The sequence below is a fragment of the Leuresthes tenuis genome, unplaced genomic scaffold (assembly GCF_036924035.1).
Source record: "Leuresthes tenuis unplaced genomic scaffold, fLeuTen1.0.hap1 SCAF_16, whole genome shotgun sequence".
Taxonomy (NCBI): Eukaryota; Metazoa; Chordata; class Actinopteri; order Atheriniformes; family Atherinopsidae; genus Leuresthes; species Leuresthes tenuis.
In genome coordinates this window covers 22,870,624-22,887,739 of record NW_027325370.1, presented here as the reverse complement: position 1 = coordinate 22,887,739, position 17,116 = coordinate 22,870,624, and the positions used below count along the sequence as shown (strand labels likewise).

Genomic DNA, 17,116 nt, shown 5'->3' with positions numbered 1-17,116 from the left:
GAGTAGTTCGGTCCGTGTTGTGTACAGCTGTCGTGTCTCGGAAGGCTTAAGTGGCCAAAAGCGAAGGGAAATGAATTAACACCCCAACCTTTCTGTTCAAAAGTCCCGAGACACCCCTTCTTTCTTTACATTTTCAAGGAGCGAAACCCTCTCGTAAACTTTTTGAAGAGGCCTCATATCAACAGCTCTTCCTGAAGATGTTTAAAAGTTCCGTGTCTACACATAACAATTTAGCAAAGAACTAGTATTAAAATGCGTCTTTTGGCAGCCGACATCCAAAAAAGAGTTTTTTGGAGTGTCTTTCAGGGAGCCTGGGGAAGTGGTACTGAAAACCGCTTGAAGAAATTACAAGTGGGTTCAGACTGCTTAAGTATAAAGGTGGTCATATTAAATATTGACTGTCTCTGGCTTGTTTGACTGATACAAACTTTTTTTCTTTTTAAACGCTTGTACTCACACATATGCGGCTCAGCCATGAAATTATGAGCAGTGAGAGCAGGTGAAGTCAAAAACACTGATTATCTCATTACTGTGGCACCTGACTGTAGGTCTGATGCAGAAAAAATGAGCAAACATAAAGATTTGATGTGAAGTACCACTAAATGTAGCATTAGTTGCCGACTAACTACACCCCTTATGTGGAAAGGATATTCCCAGATGACAGTGGACTCTTTTGTTGGGATAATGTGCATTGCCACATTGCAAAGATGGTTCAATAATGCTTTGAGGAACACACTGAACTGAACTGAACAAGGTGTTGTGTCTCCCAAATTCTCCAGACCTCAAACCAATTGAGCATCAATGGGATGTGGTGGACAGAACATTTAGTTTCATGCAGGCCGCACTGCACTTCCTCCAGGACTTAAAGGATCTGCTACTGACAGCCTGGAAACAGATACCACAGAATTTCTTTAGAGGGCTCACAAAGTCCAAAGCTCTACAGGTCAGGTCTGTTTATGTGATAAAAGGAAAGCCTGCTCAGTCAATTACTGAAATAAATTTCCATGAATCATCATAAGTATGGTTATTACTGCTGGCAAGAACAACCCCCTGTCGGGCTGAAGAAACCTCTGACTGAACACATTCCATAGTTTCTACACTATGTTTTGTCAAAGATGTGCGGCGTTGTTCTCTGCACAGCCAGCTCCAGAGCAGTCCCCGGCGCAGAGTCACCTTCCTTTATCGGTTTGTTTAATGACCACAGGAAACAAAGGCTTCTTAATAACTTGAGTTATCAAGACAACAGTCACGTCTCCTGAAACCACTGCAAAACAGAGAAGAAGGAAGATGTTAGTATGCATGGACTGATGGCTGATTCAAAAGAAGAAGAATTCCCAGCAGGTTTAAAACTTGTCACATTAATATAAAAAAACCCTATTAAGATAGTGCAAATTAAATGTAGATTTGAGTTCCACAGAGGCATTACACTGGAGAAACCCAGTGGTCCAATCACAGTTGCTCTGGTCAGTGTTGCAGTGAGAATAATTAGATATTTGTGGAGGTGAAATGCAAGCTAAGGAGTCTATGACACTAACTATGTCATAGGGCTGTAGTTTCAAGCCTGGGGTCGCCTCTACCATAAGGGGGGAGCCAAGGATCATAGGAAGTGGGTTAGGACTTAACTGCACAGAGGTTGTCAAAATTCTATTTGCACATATATCAAATCACAACATATTTACTGAAGTTTTATTTCCTTAGAAAAATCAGTTTGGGGTTGAGGGCCATATAACACACAGATACATTGATTGTCTTTATGGCAGCTCTTGTGCATTTTATGGAATGGCAGAAACTAAAATAACTTTTAAGAGTACATCCACAGCTTTGTCAAAACGGCCGACAGATGTGTTTCCCATCAAAATATCAGACCTCACGGACAAATTCACTCTCCAGAAATGAGATTGGCGAGTAGAGAAAATCCTGATGCAAATACCCTGCAGCGCAGATATGCTCCTGATGTGCAGGCCGGAGTACCACAGCTGAGAAGTGTCAGACAGGAAGCTACAAAAATAAAAGCAACAGTTTATATATATATATATATATATATTTCTATAATAATAGAATTTCTAATTTCTCCATAACATGGCCTCCACAAGACGTTGAAGGCATTCCTCCAAGACTGTGATCTGTGTTGTCACGATGACGTCATCTAATTTGTGCAACTCAATTGTCTGCGCATTAATGTAACAAATTTCCTATTGTGGCAGATTCCAAAGGTGCCCCATTAGAGTCCCATTTTGTGACTGAGGAAGCCATTTATACACACTGAGCTTTGTTGTGAACATGAAACGAACCTGACGAGCGTCACTGCTCAGGCTTAGGAAGTCAAACGACAACTGACTGATGTGATTGGGGTCCAAAGCGTCAGTAGAAAACCGCCTGCATCCCTGCACTTTCACCCTACTTGTTAGTTTACACAAATTGGATTCAGATTCAGTCTTCAGAGACCTGGCTGCAGCCTCAGGTCTCTGTTCTTAAGTGACATGAATCATATTCTGTATGGATAGTAAAGCGTGGTTATTGTAGCTCGCTGTGGCTTTTTTGTCAGCTCCGGCCAATCTCCACTTTTGCTTTGAACTGTTCTAAACAATGTCCTTCCTTATCTTGTCGCTTTTTTTTCAGATTCTGGAGAAGGTCTTCCTGAACCTGCCTGCCTGCCCACGAAGTGGTTTGTCTTTGCCGGTTAGTGTGCCAGCAGTGGAAAGCAGTGGAAAGCAGTGGCTGACGGCGCGTCTTTCTGGAGAGAGAGATGCAGAAGAGATGGCTACTGTGTATGTGATGCTTTCAAAATACCCGATGACTGGACGTTGTTTTACTTTTTATGTAAAAAGAGAAGAAAACTTATCAGGAATCCTAGAGGAAAAGGTGAGAATAACTTCACAAATCATTTGATGATTTTGAAGCTACAGTTTTTTTTGGTAAGTTCAAACGATTCTTTCTTTCTCATTTTTTAGAGAAAAACTCGATGGCTGGGATATATTGAGGAATGGTGGCGATGGGTGGATTGTTCCTTCCAGATAGGACGGTGAAGACAAACTTTGTAACTGCTTACATGGAAGTATACATCTGCATCGGTGTAGCAGAGATACGGCGCTGCTTTTTATATGGTACATTCATACAATGATTTCTTTTCTGCAGGATGTGTTTCAGTCTCAGCTGATTGACTTGGAGATGGAGGGTTACAACCCGTCTTTAAAATCACTTTCAGCCTGACATCAGAATATCTGCCTGGTGAGACAAATACATTTCACATACTTTCACATTAATTATAGACCGATTATTTTAGGCTCATGAACAAGGTAGGAAATTAGCACCCGCCACTCACCTAACGTAGGTGAAATCATTCTGTGGCAGGCAGCTCTTGTCAACATATTTGCCACGGGGCGGGTTAATATAGACAATAGACAAGTTTTTGGGTTTTTGGCACTTCACCACAGATTTTAGACAAGCTTCCCAGTTAGACTTAGTTTGCTGACCTGCTTTAGAAGCAAGTGACATCTGAAATATGAAACCGGGTTTTTAGCAGTCAGATATGCGGATCAGCAAAGATATGCGGATTATGAAAGGATGGTTTGGAATCTGTGTGACGGACAGCTGTGCTGAGATGTGCCCTGCAATGCACAGGATGGCCGGCTCGTGGTTTAAGACACCTATATTTTTAGATAGAGAAACGGAAAAGCTAAATCTCACGCATGTGTCATTTCCTGATAATTCCTCAGGTCGTCCGTGTAATTAGGAGCAGAAGAGATGAAACCTGCCAGTAGGAGTTCAAGAGTGCTGTACAAAGATTAAAGACTGTGACTGACTGTGCTGAACAAAATGCACGGTTTGATATATTTAATTACTGATTATGACACTCAAACAGTGCTGTTTTGTAAATGAGCTTCAAGGGCATTTCTCTTTGTGTTTCTGCTATGCACTGATGGTAAAGCATCGCATAGAAAACGTGTCGTGAATACCTGTGAAAGCTTTAGAACCTTTTGGATTTAAAGTATCTGGCATATTTCTGCTAGTCAGGCAGCGCAGATTGAATACGGAATGGATTTATGCTTGACCTGGAAAACTCTCTTTAGAATATGGATAAAATTGCATTGTTGGACTTCATAGTTCATATCTTCAACTTCATCGCTTGTGTGTCAAACAAGGTTTTCATGTTTGAGTTCCACAATCTCCAAAATGTTCAGGGGTCAGAATTTGCATGCAGGTGCAGACTTTTTAAAGCAGCTTGGTCTGATCATGTGGGGAGTTGGGTGCATGTGTGAGCGTCATTTACTTGGCAGCAGTATGCACCACGGAGCAATGCAAACTGGCTATCGCTAAACTAGTCATCGCAGACAGCTCCGGGCACCTCTCAGCAAGATTATTTACTCCAGAACACAGCAAAACTAAGTTGTTCTGGATATTATGTTCCGGAATTCAATGTTTTTTGACACTACGAATAAAAGCACACTCCAAAAATTTGGCAGTATGTGGAAACAAAGCCTCCGGCACACTAAGGATAACTGAGCATCTTTGGCACCATCCCACACACACACACACACACTTCACCTGCGAGCTCAGGTTGGTTAGGAGGAGGGATCTCCAGCGACTCAGATGCTCACAAAGGTTGTGACAAAGCACACCATTTATGGAAACAAGTGTTTCCAAGCTACACCTTTACATAAGACTATGTAAGATGCAGGGACTTCATATCACAGGAGCAAATGATAACCAAGCTTACAGCAGATAAATAAAGCAATAACCGCAGGTCATTCTAAAACCTAATTTGGCCACAGAATTAGCACAGTTTGTGGCTTGTTCAAAATGAGTATTTGTTACACAACAGGAGCAGAAAACTTTCAAGAATTTAATAATAACGTCAAAGCTCTAATTTCTTCATAGCTGATTTACTCTGCTGCTAACCAGAATTAGGCAAGATTGAGTAAGAAGTCATATTTAAGTAATATTATATATACTGATTTTTCTACATTGTAAAAGTAACAACTTGTAGCTGGCTCAACCGTTGGATGAAAGTTTTCTGGGCTGGTGGTGACTGGGTCTGGGACTTGCTGTCCTCTGGCCTGCTTGTGCAGTTCCCGATGGGGGGGGCTTTGCCTCTCCCCGCTGCCCGCGGCTTCACCCACCTGTGGACACATCTTGACTTCCGGGGCACTTGGCCAGGGGCACAGGGGCAGGCGCTGGCCCACTGTTGCTGTCTGGGGCGCCTGGCCCTCTTGAGTATTGGGTGGGGCCTCTGCCGGGGGGGTTGGGGGCTCTTGGGGCCTGGGTCCCGGGTAACTAAGCAGGGTTATCATGTGGGACCTGTGTCATGTGTATCGCAGGTTCATACACACTCACACACACACATTCATTAGCCCATTAGCATGCTCGCTAAGCAGTTGTTGTGTTATTCTGTGGTTTGAGGTCATCCATATCCACAGTTATGTTGTATGTGATTGCTGCTACTTGTGTGTTTTTTTGTTTGTTCGTTTTTTTCTCTGCTTGTCTGCTTTCAGATGTTGATGGGCATCAAGGGGAGCTTTACATTCAGAAAGCCTCCCTTGACAAAGTAAATCTGTTTGCCATAAACGGTATTCAGATTACAATTCTGCTGCCATAATGCTGGACAGGACAAGGAAAAAAATCAAACGTTATTGTTTTGAATGGGGTCTTTAGAATTTTTGGCTTGTTGTTGCCAATATGGCCCGGCGGTGGGATAGTGACCCGTCCAGGGTGAAAATGGACGGATGTTTCAAATGTGGGCCTTTTTTTGTCTCCATTGCTTGAGGTTGAAACATGAGGCAACATTTTTTAGCAACAATCTATACAAATTTGTATGAATATGCCAGTTGTTAGCCTAATGCATCCATGACTCATTGGATGCATTAGAATGTTACCCATTCCAACACAGAACCAGTTATGCTCATTTTAGACAAAATGTGAAGTTTTTGACTAATTTCTTTTACAAATCCAAACTCCAGAAAAGTTGGGAAGTTTTCTAAAATGCACCTTATTTGGAGTTTGTTACCCTTTATAACTTATTAACCTTTATTTAAAAGGTACAGAGACAAAGGACCTGAGGAGTGAGTGTGACTGTGCATGGTTGTGTGTGGCTCTGTGCCTCTTGCCTCTTGCCCAATGACAGCTGGGAGCAGTTCCAGGCCCTTGCAACCCTGAACTGGATAAAGCGCATATAGAAAATGGATGGACAAAGGAAATCATTTTCCGTATCTTCATTGACCACCTTCATCGTATGTAGAAAATGCAAACCCATCTAGAATGTGATGCAAGTGACATACTGGCAAAAATGAGAAAAGTTTAGAGTCAAAGAAAGTTTATTGAATAAAGAAGTAACACCATTTAAGAAGATTCTAAAATCAGCTGCATGTTAGTTGAGTGATATAGGTGTCAGAATTGGGTATAAGTCCTGGGGTGTGTGGGAATGGCCTTCTCATTCACGGACTATATAGTTTTTTTCATTGATTAGAGGATGGGGGTAGAGAGCTGCTGATGCATTTCAAACACTTCTTGAATGCAGCAGTGCTTCATAACTACATGCTGGACATCCACAGTCATCTGTTGCTTCAAGGCAGTATCCGCCACAATGTCTGGCTGTCAAATGTGCATGTGTCAGGGAGATGGGGTCTCATGTGACAGTCTGATAATCTGGACAGAAATTGCCATGTAAAGTGGCCCCTGCTCGATTGGAAAATGGCATGTGTAGTGAAAACACACTTGGCATTGTTGAGAGAAGCAACTGACCACAGCAGGTTAAGCAGCAAACCACTGGCCACTTCTGGATCTCAGCACCCCAAAAGGATTGGCTTGTAAATTGCATTTCCGAAACAAATGCCTGCACAAGTCGACGTGCCAATGAGTCTACTGACTGGCAGGAAACAAAGACAATCACAAAGAAGTAGTTATTTTAAATTATTATTTTAAACAAGTTAGAAATTAACGGTGGAAAATTATTTATTTTTTAAAAAAAATTTAAACTGTCTCCTGGAGAAAAGCTGGAGCCTGATTGATGAATAATACTGTAAAGAATTACCTGTAATTTATTAGAGATTTAACACGAATACCTCCCTAATGGGAATTGACATGCGAAGACCCCACGTAAAGTTGAGTGTTTTTTGCTTTTCAACTATGTTTACTCTAGAAAAGCAAGTGAAGCACGTTTCCTGATGTTTTAATTTATTCGCAGTACCCTTGCCTTATACATTTTTTTTGGCCTTTCCCAAACCTGTCAATAATATGCAATGGTGATCTGTGAGTACAATGTTTATGAATGTGAAAAAAACCCACAAAAAGCCCCCCTTAAACTATTTTATTCAGCATCTCATAAAGCCATGGCACTATATTTGACGGAAAATCCAGTACTTTTATCTTTACCTAATGCTTAAGAATAGTCCCACAGCAGAAACCCCCGATGACGCATGACGAAAATGAAGCTTCGAGAGGGTTCGCTGGAACTTCTGACCGGCGCACACCGAAAGTTGAACGGGTAAAGTCAGTTAGCTGGAAAGATTACGTTTTAAAGCCATTGCGGAATAAGTATATACAGTGTAAAAGTCCGCCGCTGTTGTGTACGTGTCAGACCGACAGAGATATTTGCCTAACAGAATCGGTGATGCCTTATTTCAGTGTCTAGCTCCGCACGGGTACTCCTTGTCGGCCCGAGTGTTTTGAGGGAAAACAACGAACAGCCTTATTGAACTGAAACTGACAAGCAAGCGGAAGACGTGCAAGGAAACTTTGGATGCAGAGAGGTCCACGCCTTTTGAAATTCTTATTTTAAGATTTATAGAGGTCGATATTGGGCTAACCATAAAGCTTTAAGAGTCTGTATCAGATTAAGCCTCAATTTATACAAGAAGCGTCTTGATATCCGACTCAATTTCCTTGTTGTCGTACACAGATAACTAACTGGAGCCATATCAGCTATTTAAATCATTACGCACGCTTTTATCTTTTGTAGGTTTTGAGACGCCACCTGGGTCACAACGAAGTACGGCTTATACCAACCTTTCTAGTCTGGGTTTGTCCCAGACATGAAGAGGAAAGCCAGAACAATGGGTTCAATTCTCAGCACAGATTCAACCGTCAGTCCGACGACGTCTTCAGCTGCGATACAGTCAAGTGGACTCGTAAGCACTTTACTGACCTATGAACGATTAAATAAAGAAATGGGGTTTTTTTTTGCAAATGTATTCGTGTCAATTTCCAGTGCTGTATTCCAGCTTTGGGTTTCACTTCTTCTGACAAGCTAATACTGATACTCAAAGCTTGAGTAATAGCCAAGCATTGAGGGCTAGCCAAGCATGTTGAAGTCGGATTAAATCGGATAAATTTATTTAATTTTTTTTACTAAAGCCACATATTTTTGTGTTGTGGGTCGAGATGGATTATTCAGACGACATGCTATGGTTGGCGCGGTTTGCTACGATTTTACGGAACCTGGAACTTTATTTTCTTCCACCATCGGAAGCCTTGTTACTGAGTCGGTCCTCCGGGTGGAAGAAACCATGTTGCCAGAACAGAGAGGGGGGGCGTGTGTGTGCACTAGATAGACTTTACAATTAATCAATTAAAAAGGAGGAGCACCTGTGGTTTGAAATGTTTTATTTAAAGTTTAATAAAACACTCATTACAAATCTGTTATTAAATCTTTTTAGAGATATATTTTCTGAAAATTATCTTTAGTATTTCAACCTCCACATGAATGCGCCCGACCTCCAGCTTGCCGTCTGAAATCACAAATTTTCTAAACTGAAAACGCAAAGACACAACTGTGCAACAGAACGGACTGAAGAAGTGTTTTTATCAGTTTATAAATGACTCATCTTTTTCTCGTCTGTGTTCTACTGAAACCAAATGCTGATGTCGTTAAAAAGTGGTGTGATTGTGTGAATGACCTGGAGTATTGATCCAAAAACAGAGATTAAAAACTGAACTCAATATTCAAAACCTCAGCTCATATGTGTACTTTCTGCTCTTATTAGGCTTTCCCTCTTCCCGTGGACATCCTAGAGGAAATCTTCCTGCATCTCCCCCCCCATCAGGTGGTTTGTGTGAGTCGGTTAGTGTGCCATCAGTGGAAAGAAGTGGCCGACAGTGATTCTTTCTGGAGGGAAAGGTGTAGAAGAGAAGGATATGACCTCTGCAGTGCTTCCAAAATACCTGATGACTGGAGGTTGTTTTATTTCTTGTGCAAGAATAAAAGAAATCTAATCCGGAATCCGAGAGGGGAAGGTGAGAGGCTACAACTTTACATGAGGTGGACCTGCTGCCATTAATTTCCTGCCGAGCAACAAATTGACTTCACACATTTCGTTCTCTCAAAATATTTGCTTTTATAGACAAAATGAATGGTTGGAAGATAATGGAGAATGGTGGTGATCAGTGGAAAGTGCACAGTATAAGGGTGCCACATCCAAATGAGGCAATCAAGACAGACTTTGTGACCTCTTACGGGTGAGTGTTCGCCTGCAGCGGTCTGAAAAGTATAGCAGTTATTTTGTGTTCATTCGCTCATTATATTGATTTCTCCTTACATTCTTTGGAATTCTCTTTGTTGTCTGCAGCATGTGCAGAAAGTCGCAGCTGATAGATTTGGTGAAGGAGGGCTACAGCCCGTCATTTATGGATGACTTCAGGCCACACATTAGGATTTCTGATTGGTGAGAATACACAAGACTGTCAACAGCAAACGCAGCATAATGATGTCATTCATTAATTTTACCTTTTAGAACCTAATAGATTTAACGGTTTTATCATTCAGCCATAATTAAACGCTTGTAATGTGGAAAACATAAAAATTACAGCGGCCTCCCATTTTGTACTTTACCCCGAGACACTGATTTTATTGATTGTATTCTCAAAAGGAACCTACTACTTGTAATAGAGCCGCACAGAACATATGTGTTTATAAGCATTTTGCTCAACATCAGGACTGAGATCAACCGTTTGAGCGGTTACAGTCAATTAAATAGAATAAAAGCTGCAGGAACGTGTCCCTGATTTCTGTGCACACGGTTGATTATCTGTGTTGTGTTAGGTATGCACCTCGACATGATTGTGGCAGCGAATATACGATCTTTGTGAGGCTGCTCAATCAAAAGAAAAAGGTGGTTGATGAATTTACTCCGGATACTGTTTACTTCCCCCAGTGGAGCAAAGAGGAGTGGCATCAGGTACGAGCAACACATGAAGCACAGTAAAATTCACTGGAATTGGAATGCTCAAGGACAACTCAAACTTGTTTTTCTTTTCCATTGTAGATAACCCACATATTCAAAGACTATGGACCTGGAGTCAGATACATCCATTTTATCCACGGCGGCAAAGATACACAGTTCTGGGCAGGATGGTATGGCATTCATTTAACAGAGAGCTGCGTTGAAGTATGTCCAGCAGTAGATGCATAGCTCTTTAGGGATTCATCCTAAAACCTGTGAATGAAAGGTTTCAGTACCTTACCTGACCAGAAATCACCTCCCATTCTTGGCTTCCAAAGCACTTTTTCTGTAACAGCCATCCAGAACCTAAAGTATCACCTCTAGTTTGAAAATGGACTTTTCTTATCTTATGCTATTCTTATGGTTCATCTGTTATTGCCTTAACCTGCAAGATCTGCTGCCATTGCACATGTTGAATGTATCGAGTAACCCTGAGCTTATTGCGTGACCTACTTTTGTCATGAAATCCTGCACTTAAACACCATGTTAATGTAGATTTTCTGGTGCAACAATGATCACGAGTTTAAGAAATGGGAACCATGTGTCGTCGCCGCTGAACATCTTTGTTTACACTTGCGCTGTGATGTTTTTTGTGGCAACACCTCCTATAATGTCCAGACGTAACTGATAAAACAAATGAATGTGTTCGGCATTGGCACCCATGATTTAAAATGAAGTTACAAGAAGTTGTTGAGAAATTTGTCTGATTTATCTTAATTTTTTTCTGCTTTCATACATTGGTAATGACTTATGTTACTCTACTCACGCTCATGTCATATGTGAAAATGTACACATCTCAGACCTTATTTATAAAGATTAAGTCACAAAACCACATGTATTTAAATAGTTAATAATACTGGTTTATTGTGATGCTTTATTACAAGCAAGATACAGTACAACTTTGTCAACTTGAATAAAAATCAAAGACAAACATTTTTCCTGGTTAATTTGATTTCAGTGTCCTGTGAGCTTCTCTAAACCCCATTAGTGACGCAGATTTCACTCCACAAATAAGTTAATCTCGCTCTATTTACAAAATCAAATTCAAGCCCTCACCATGCAGTAGGCGTTGACGCAGTAAAGGGGAACTGCAAATAGCACCGGCTGTCGTTCAACCATGTCAAAAAGGCCGCCAACTGCCGATGACGCCGCAGCGTGGCTGCAGGTGTCGTTGGGGTTGCAAAGCAGTCCGTTAGCCCGACATTATGAGCAGATGCACAAAGCTCAACTTCTGATCATCATTTGAGACTTGCATCAACTTCTTTGTAACTTACTTCAGCTAAAAAAAAAATGTAACAACAATTATATTGTCCACGAAATTACTTTCAGAAGGTGATTCCTGTAGGGCCAACTTTAATATTTTTGAAAGTTTCCATGGGAACAGACATCCAAAGCAGTATTCATAAATTCTCAACGAAACATCAAAGTACCAAAAATGGCATCTGGGACAGATTTGGACACAGGACACCATATCAGCTTTTCAGCTGTGCCGTCAGGTGTCGTTCTATCAGGTTCATGCAGATCATTAACGAGACTTCACACATAGCATTTTTTTAAAAACTCCCGAGAGGCTCTGCTGGAATGAATTTAATACTCCTATAGACTCTTGGAGAAAGAGGGCTGCCTTCTGAAAAATGGTCCGCAAAACATTACGACTTACGCCGGATTATACTGCTAGAAAAACCGGTGATGGCCAAAGTGTGCAGTTTAAGCCAAATTTATGTGAAAACTCAAAAGGGAATTACGGCAGATTTCCAAGCATTTCAATAAGCTGTCATTGCCAGCTTGTGTTTTACAGGACTAAACTTAAAAAAAAAAAAAACTATTCCACATCAGTTCTTTTGGGAAAAACACAAAAAGCCAACCTAACGTGAAACGGACAAACGGAAACATTTCAAACTCTCTCCGATTTGTTGAATGATTTTAGCGGCATCACATGATCCCACGTAGCATCAAAGGTTACTCGATGTCAAAGTCACTCAAGACGTTAAATAGGTTTTTCGTTTAAGTCGGTGAGGAGGCTAATATCTATTGATAAGTCGTGCTGGAATGTGCTCGTGCAGAAAACCTCTTCAGTACTGTTAGCCTAGATTTTGGAAAGCGGTGTGAAGAAGACTGCGAAGGAACTTAAAGCAGGGCACATTTACGTCTTTTCTTAGGTTCTGGAGGTTCCAGGGCAGCCAGTATTGCTTCATCAAACACATTCTTTAATCCTTTCTGTGGAATAAAAAATGTTATCATTACAAACAAAGCTACCACAACTACATGTGAACATCCACTGGCACTGAATGCAAAAGAAATCTTTGTAGAAATGGAGCAGGGCGGTCAAAATTTTCCTTTATTCAAATAACATACAAGACTCTCCTGATGATCAAGTTGTCTGAGTAAAGACAAAATCAAGTACGGTGCATCAGAAAATAAATAAATAAACTGTCACTACTAAGACAGAAAGTAGCCTAAATGCTTTTGTAGGGTACAACAGATGAGCTCAATACTGAAATGATAACAGAATGTCCCTTTAAAAAAAAGAAAAGAGAAATCGCAGCCATGTACAGTTACACTGATTTGCACACAAGGTGCTGACAACAGAAAGAAGAATGTAAGATTGGCACTCTATCATCATCTTAGGCAGCATGGATAACGGTGATTAGGCAAACGTTGAAAAGAAAGCACACATGAACAGAAAGCAAGGGGGGGGGGTAAAAAAAAAAAGTCGATGGGCACAGAGTTGTAAAGTTTAAAAGAGCTTATGATTACTTAGGTGACAGACATTTCTTTGCAATTAATAAGCAGCAGACGACCAAGAGGCAAAGCGGGATGCACGAAGACATCAGAACAAACAGCATTTTCTCTTTCTCTGAGTTTCGGGGGGCTCTAAAGCAGCTAGGATAGCCTCATCAAATACGTTCTTCAATCCCCGCTACAGAAGAAAAGGAAAAGAAAGGAGAAACACAGGTACACAGGGGGTTAGATGGAGTTATTAGCGAAACGCTGTTAGCAAAAGACAGGGCACAGCATTTCCGGCCTTGTTGTTAGGTAAATGTTAACGACATGCCTTCGACACGAGACTCGGTGTTGTCAAAAAGGAGATCTTACCTGAGTTAGAGCCGAGCACTCGACGTATTTGACTGCCTTAAGGTCACGAGCCAGCTTTTCTGCCGTCTCCGGGGTGATTGGCTTCTGCTTGTTCTTCGCTAACTTCTCAACTGTGGAGGGGTCATCACGCAGGTCGATCTGGGTCCCTACCAACAGGAACGGGGTCTTGGGACAGTGGTGAGTTATTTCAGGGACCCACTTGAGGGGAGAAAAAAGTAAGGGGGGGGAAATGAATAATCAAACACATAAGCAACTTGTAGATCTAGCTGTAGTCAGAAGGCCAATAACAAATCAATCCAGATGTTTTTTGAAATTCCTCAAGAAATGCCTTTTGAAACTTCTCATATCGTAACAATTTATATAACTCGATACATTTCACGTACTGCTCCACAAATCTCTGTTTTTAAGGATCATTTTTGATTCTGTGTGATAGCTCCACCTGATCCCGGATCCTTCACAAGTTGCCTTTAAAACGGCCAAAAGAGTTTTTCATGAGAAAAGCAGCAAGTAAGAAACACTGAACAGCACGATGTGCTTTAGTAGAGGTGGGAAATTCTAGACAACTCGAGGTTAGGGAGGGCTGCATAGGGATTGTAGGAGTTTTTTGATGCATCTCTCTTTTTTTTGGACTCCCTCCTCACACAATGTGTCGACTTAGTAAGAACATAACATACGATTCTTTGGTGACGTGGCAAGTATCACAAGTTCGAGCTATCTAAATGACTTCGGTGGTGTTGTGAAGCATCTTCAAAACGGGACAGTGAATCTAAAGCTAAATATGGATGAAACTGGAGGGGAAAACAATTAGCTTGACTCTCTCCAAATGTGGAAGAAGTGCTTGATGGTGATCTGGCTGGCAGCAGCTACAGCTGGCTGTTTGTCATCCTTCTCTGGCTGGAAACATGGAATGTGTTTTGCCATGTTTGTCACGTTTCCAACATACTCAACTGCTTCCATATGCTAGCCCTCAATGTGCAAGCTGTAGACTTGTAGACTTCAAAACCTGAAAAGTGCTTTGGTGCCACTGTTTCCAGCCAACATCCGTGCACTGAATTTGGCTATACTAACATGTACCAATGATCTCTCACAGAGAAAAGTTAGAAGATGTGGAAACGGTTTCTCACACAGGCCGTGGTGTCGCAGCGCCCAACGCGCTTCAGTTAGCAACTCCCTTCCCCCACCCGTGCGTGTATACTGGGAGCAGAAAGGCAGTCCAGGGAAAAGGCCAAGTCGAGCTTATCCAAAGCTCGACTCAACTGTGCAAACTTTAGCATCCAGTCTGCCCTCTGACCAACGTGAGCAGAAGAAGTGGTAACGCTCCCCAGAAACTCAATCTTTTTCTTATTTACATAATAATTCTAACTTGCTCTCAATCGTGATGAAAGACAGGTAGTCGGTTAAGGAAACAGCCAGCTGTACATACGATGGATGAAGCTATTGCAAACAACATGAGCTCTCAGCCACTGGCATTAAAAGCCTGGAAGTGGCTACACCTACTAAGACCTATTAAAAGAAACATGCACCTTTAACAACCCTCTTTGAGAGAATACGTAATACGAAGCATACCATGAAAGCAATTTGATTTCCCATTAGAAAAAGAGGGTCATCAGATTTCCACGCTATTATATCAACTATTACTAGTACTCACCTTTTCTTTAACATTCTCAAATGAGGAAGGTGAAACAACTGAGAAACACACTAGGAAGACATCGGTCTGGGGGTAGCTTAGTGGCCGTAACCTGTCGTAATCCTCCTGACCTAAAGAGAGGGGAGACAAAAATGTATTTACTGTGGGACATGATAGCTGCTATGCTAAATCTGTGTTTGAACATTTGCAAAGCCAAGGCCATAACCTCTGCAGGCGACCTATGCCAATGGAAACTTAAAAGAGATATGGTGGATTGTTTATGCTCTGCAGCTGCAATGCATGGACACTGTTTGACGTCGTGGGTGTCGATCCCAATGCGTTTAACTTCTTGAAGCAACGTAAACAACAGTGACCGACCACAGTAAGTACACGGGTAGCTCTTTGAGATTAGAAATATTGACCACTGTATTGTCAATACACAGGAAAGCAAAAATGTGAAGACAGGAATACACACATGCAACCACGCAGTCAGCATAGTAGTTGTATATAGTATATAATAATATAATGATCATACAAGACAGATAAAACCACAACCAATTACATGCTTTGGTCAGGGGATTTATCTTTAAGCAAGGGGATTTGTTAAGTCACCACTGCAAACCAAGCAGGCCCATGTTATGGTTCGGGCCAGCGTTACATGGAGTTACATGTCTGGGGCTCCATTTGCATTTACACACAAGAGTGAGCATTAGAAAACAAGTTAAAATGGAAAAGTAAAGAAAATACAGTCATACCTGCTGTATCAAATAAGCCAAGGGTGTATGGTTCACCCCCGATCATTACAGTTACTGCATAGTTGTCGAACACCTGCAATCGAAGAATTAAATACAGGTCTTGGTCAGGAACCGAGTATTTGTCAGTTATCACGTTTTGTCAACTAGCAAGCATCTTCAAGTAGAGAAAAACACACATACACTAAAGAAAACACCACTTACTGTTGGTACATATTCAGAAGGGAACTTGTTGGTGGTGTATGAAATCAATAAGCAGGTTTTTCCCACTGCTCCATCACCCACCACTACACACTTAATAGTCTGCATCTTTGTGCTTTCTGCTGCTGCTGGCAATTATGTTAGCTGTAGGAAGAGGGGGGGAGGTGACAGCTCACATATGTTAGGCCATTTCATATATAAAAAAAATAAAAAAATAAAACAAAAAGCAGACCCATAACAATAGTAAGTCACCTGCCTTCAGAAATACTAATGACAGTTTGATGAACCGGTGAGATCCCAATGGAAAGACTGCTTCCTTGCATTACTAGTTCAGTCACACCCCATTATCACCAACACTGTCCAGAGGCTAACGTTAGCTAATGACAGCGTTTCTCACTTGCTTACCCGCTATATGTATTATACCCGCTGTATATATTTGAGAATAAGTTGGTGGGTCGCGTACAAAATGCGTCGCTGTGTAATTCAACTAATAAATAGCGGAGATGAGAATGTGTTTGTGTATCGTATAACAAACTCTGCTATACAGTGCTAGCTATACCCATCCAATGCTAGCTAGTTAGCTAGTTTAGCAAACACCAGCTAACGTTAGTTTATAACGTTAGCGTCGGTTGACGCTGGCAAAGTCCACAGAGCAAAGCAAACCCTGAAGTCAGCTTGTAACTGTCTAATGACCTGATATGGAGAAGTCTGTGTCTGAGCAACGTACCCGTGTCCCTCTGTATCTCTGCTTGCAAACGTTAGCTGTCTATTTCGCCGGGCGTTGGCACCAGCAAGCACAAACTTGGTTCAGTCAGTCAGTGAGGAGCCGAGTCCCGACTGCCACTACATCAGTCAAGCTACACAGGGTATTACCGGATATTACTGTCAAAGTAAAAACCTTTACAATTCATTATCACACCTAAATCTGCATGTTATACATGATAGATGTCGAAGTAGACATATGAGACCTTAAAATTCAATGCAAAATTCTTGCTTTGAGCTTTATGGCCTTTATATGGGACTTTATATGAAACTTTAAACAACTCCTCTTGTTCTTTTATTGACGAAAGCGAGCTTTCGCTAGTTATATTCGCTGACTTGATAGTATTTTTCAGTAGTTCATGCAGCAGGAGCGATGATGTCATCTCCAAAGTCCCTCTGTGGTCATTTCTCAAAGGGTCCAGATTGGACTACTGTTTCATTCGAACTTTAAAGCGCATCATAAA

At 41.4% G+C, this 17,116-nt stretch overlaps 2 protein-coding genes across 3 annotated transcripts; one reads left to right on the top strand and one right to left on the bottom strand.

The window, feature by feature from the left end:
* The first annotated feature begins 7,654 nt into the window (after positions 1-7,654).
* On the top strand, positions 7,655-11,149 carry LOC140271239 (F-box only protein 6-like). Its single transcript, XM_072366363.1, has 7 exons — positions 7,655-7,745; positions 7,955-8,123; positions 8,979-9,228; positions 9,336-9,450; positions 9,561-9,656; positions 10,034-10,169; positions 10,257-11,149. The coding sequence occupies exons 2-7, from the start codon at positions 8,028-8,030 to the stop codon at positions 10,401-10,403; spliced, it is 840 nt and encodes a 279-aa protein (XP_072222464.1). The 5' UTR covers positions 7,655-7,745; positions 7,955-8,027; the 3' UTR covers positions 10,404-11,149.
* Positions 11,053-16,727, bottom strand: LOC140271241 (cell division control protein 42 homolog). 2 transcript variants are annotated; one of them, XM_072366364.1, is made up of 6 exons: positions 16,618-16,727; positions 15,894-16,034; positions 15,693-15,765; positions 14,959-15,068; positions 13,311-13,508; positions 11,053-12,431 (listed from the first exon to the last, which is right to left on the bottom strand). In XM_072366364.1, the coding sequence occupies exons 2-6, from the start codon at positions 15,996-15,998 to the stop codon at positions 12,342-12,344; spliced, it is 576 nt and encodes a 191-aa protein (XP_072222465.1). In that variant the 5' UTR covers positions 15,999-16,034; positions 16,618-16,727; the 3' UTR covers positions 11,053-12,341. The 2 variants fall into 2 exon arrangements, with proteins under 2 accessions (XP_072222465.1, XP_072222466.1); XM_072366365.1 differs by lacking the exon at positions 11,053-12,431 and adding an exon at positions 12,535-13,134.
* Between the last annotated feature and the right edge of the window lie 389 nt (positions 16,728-17,116).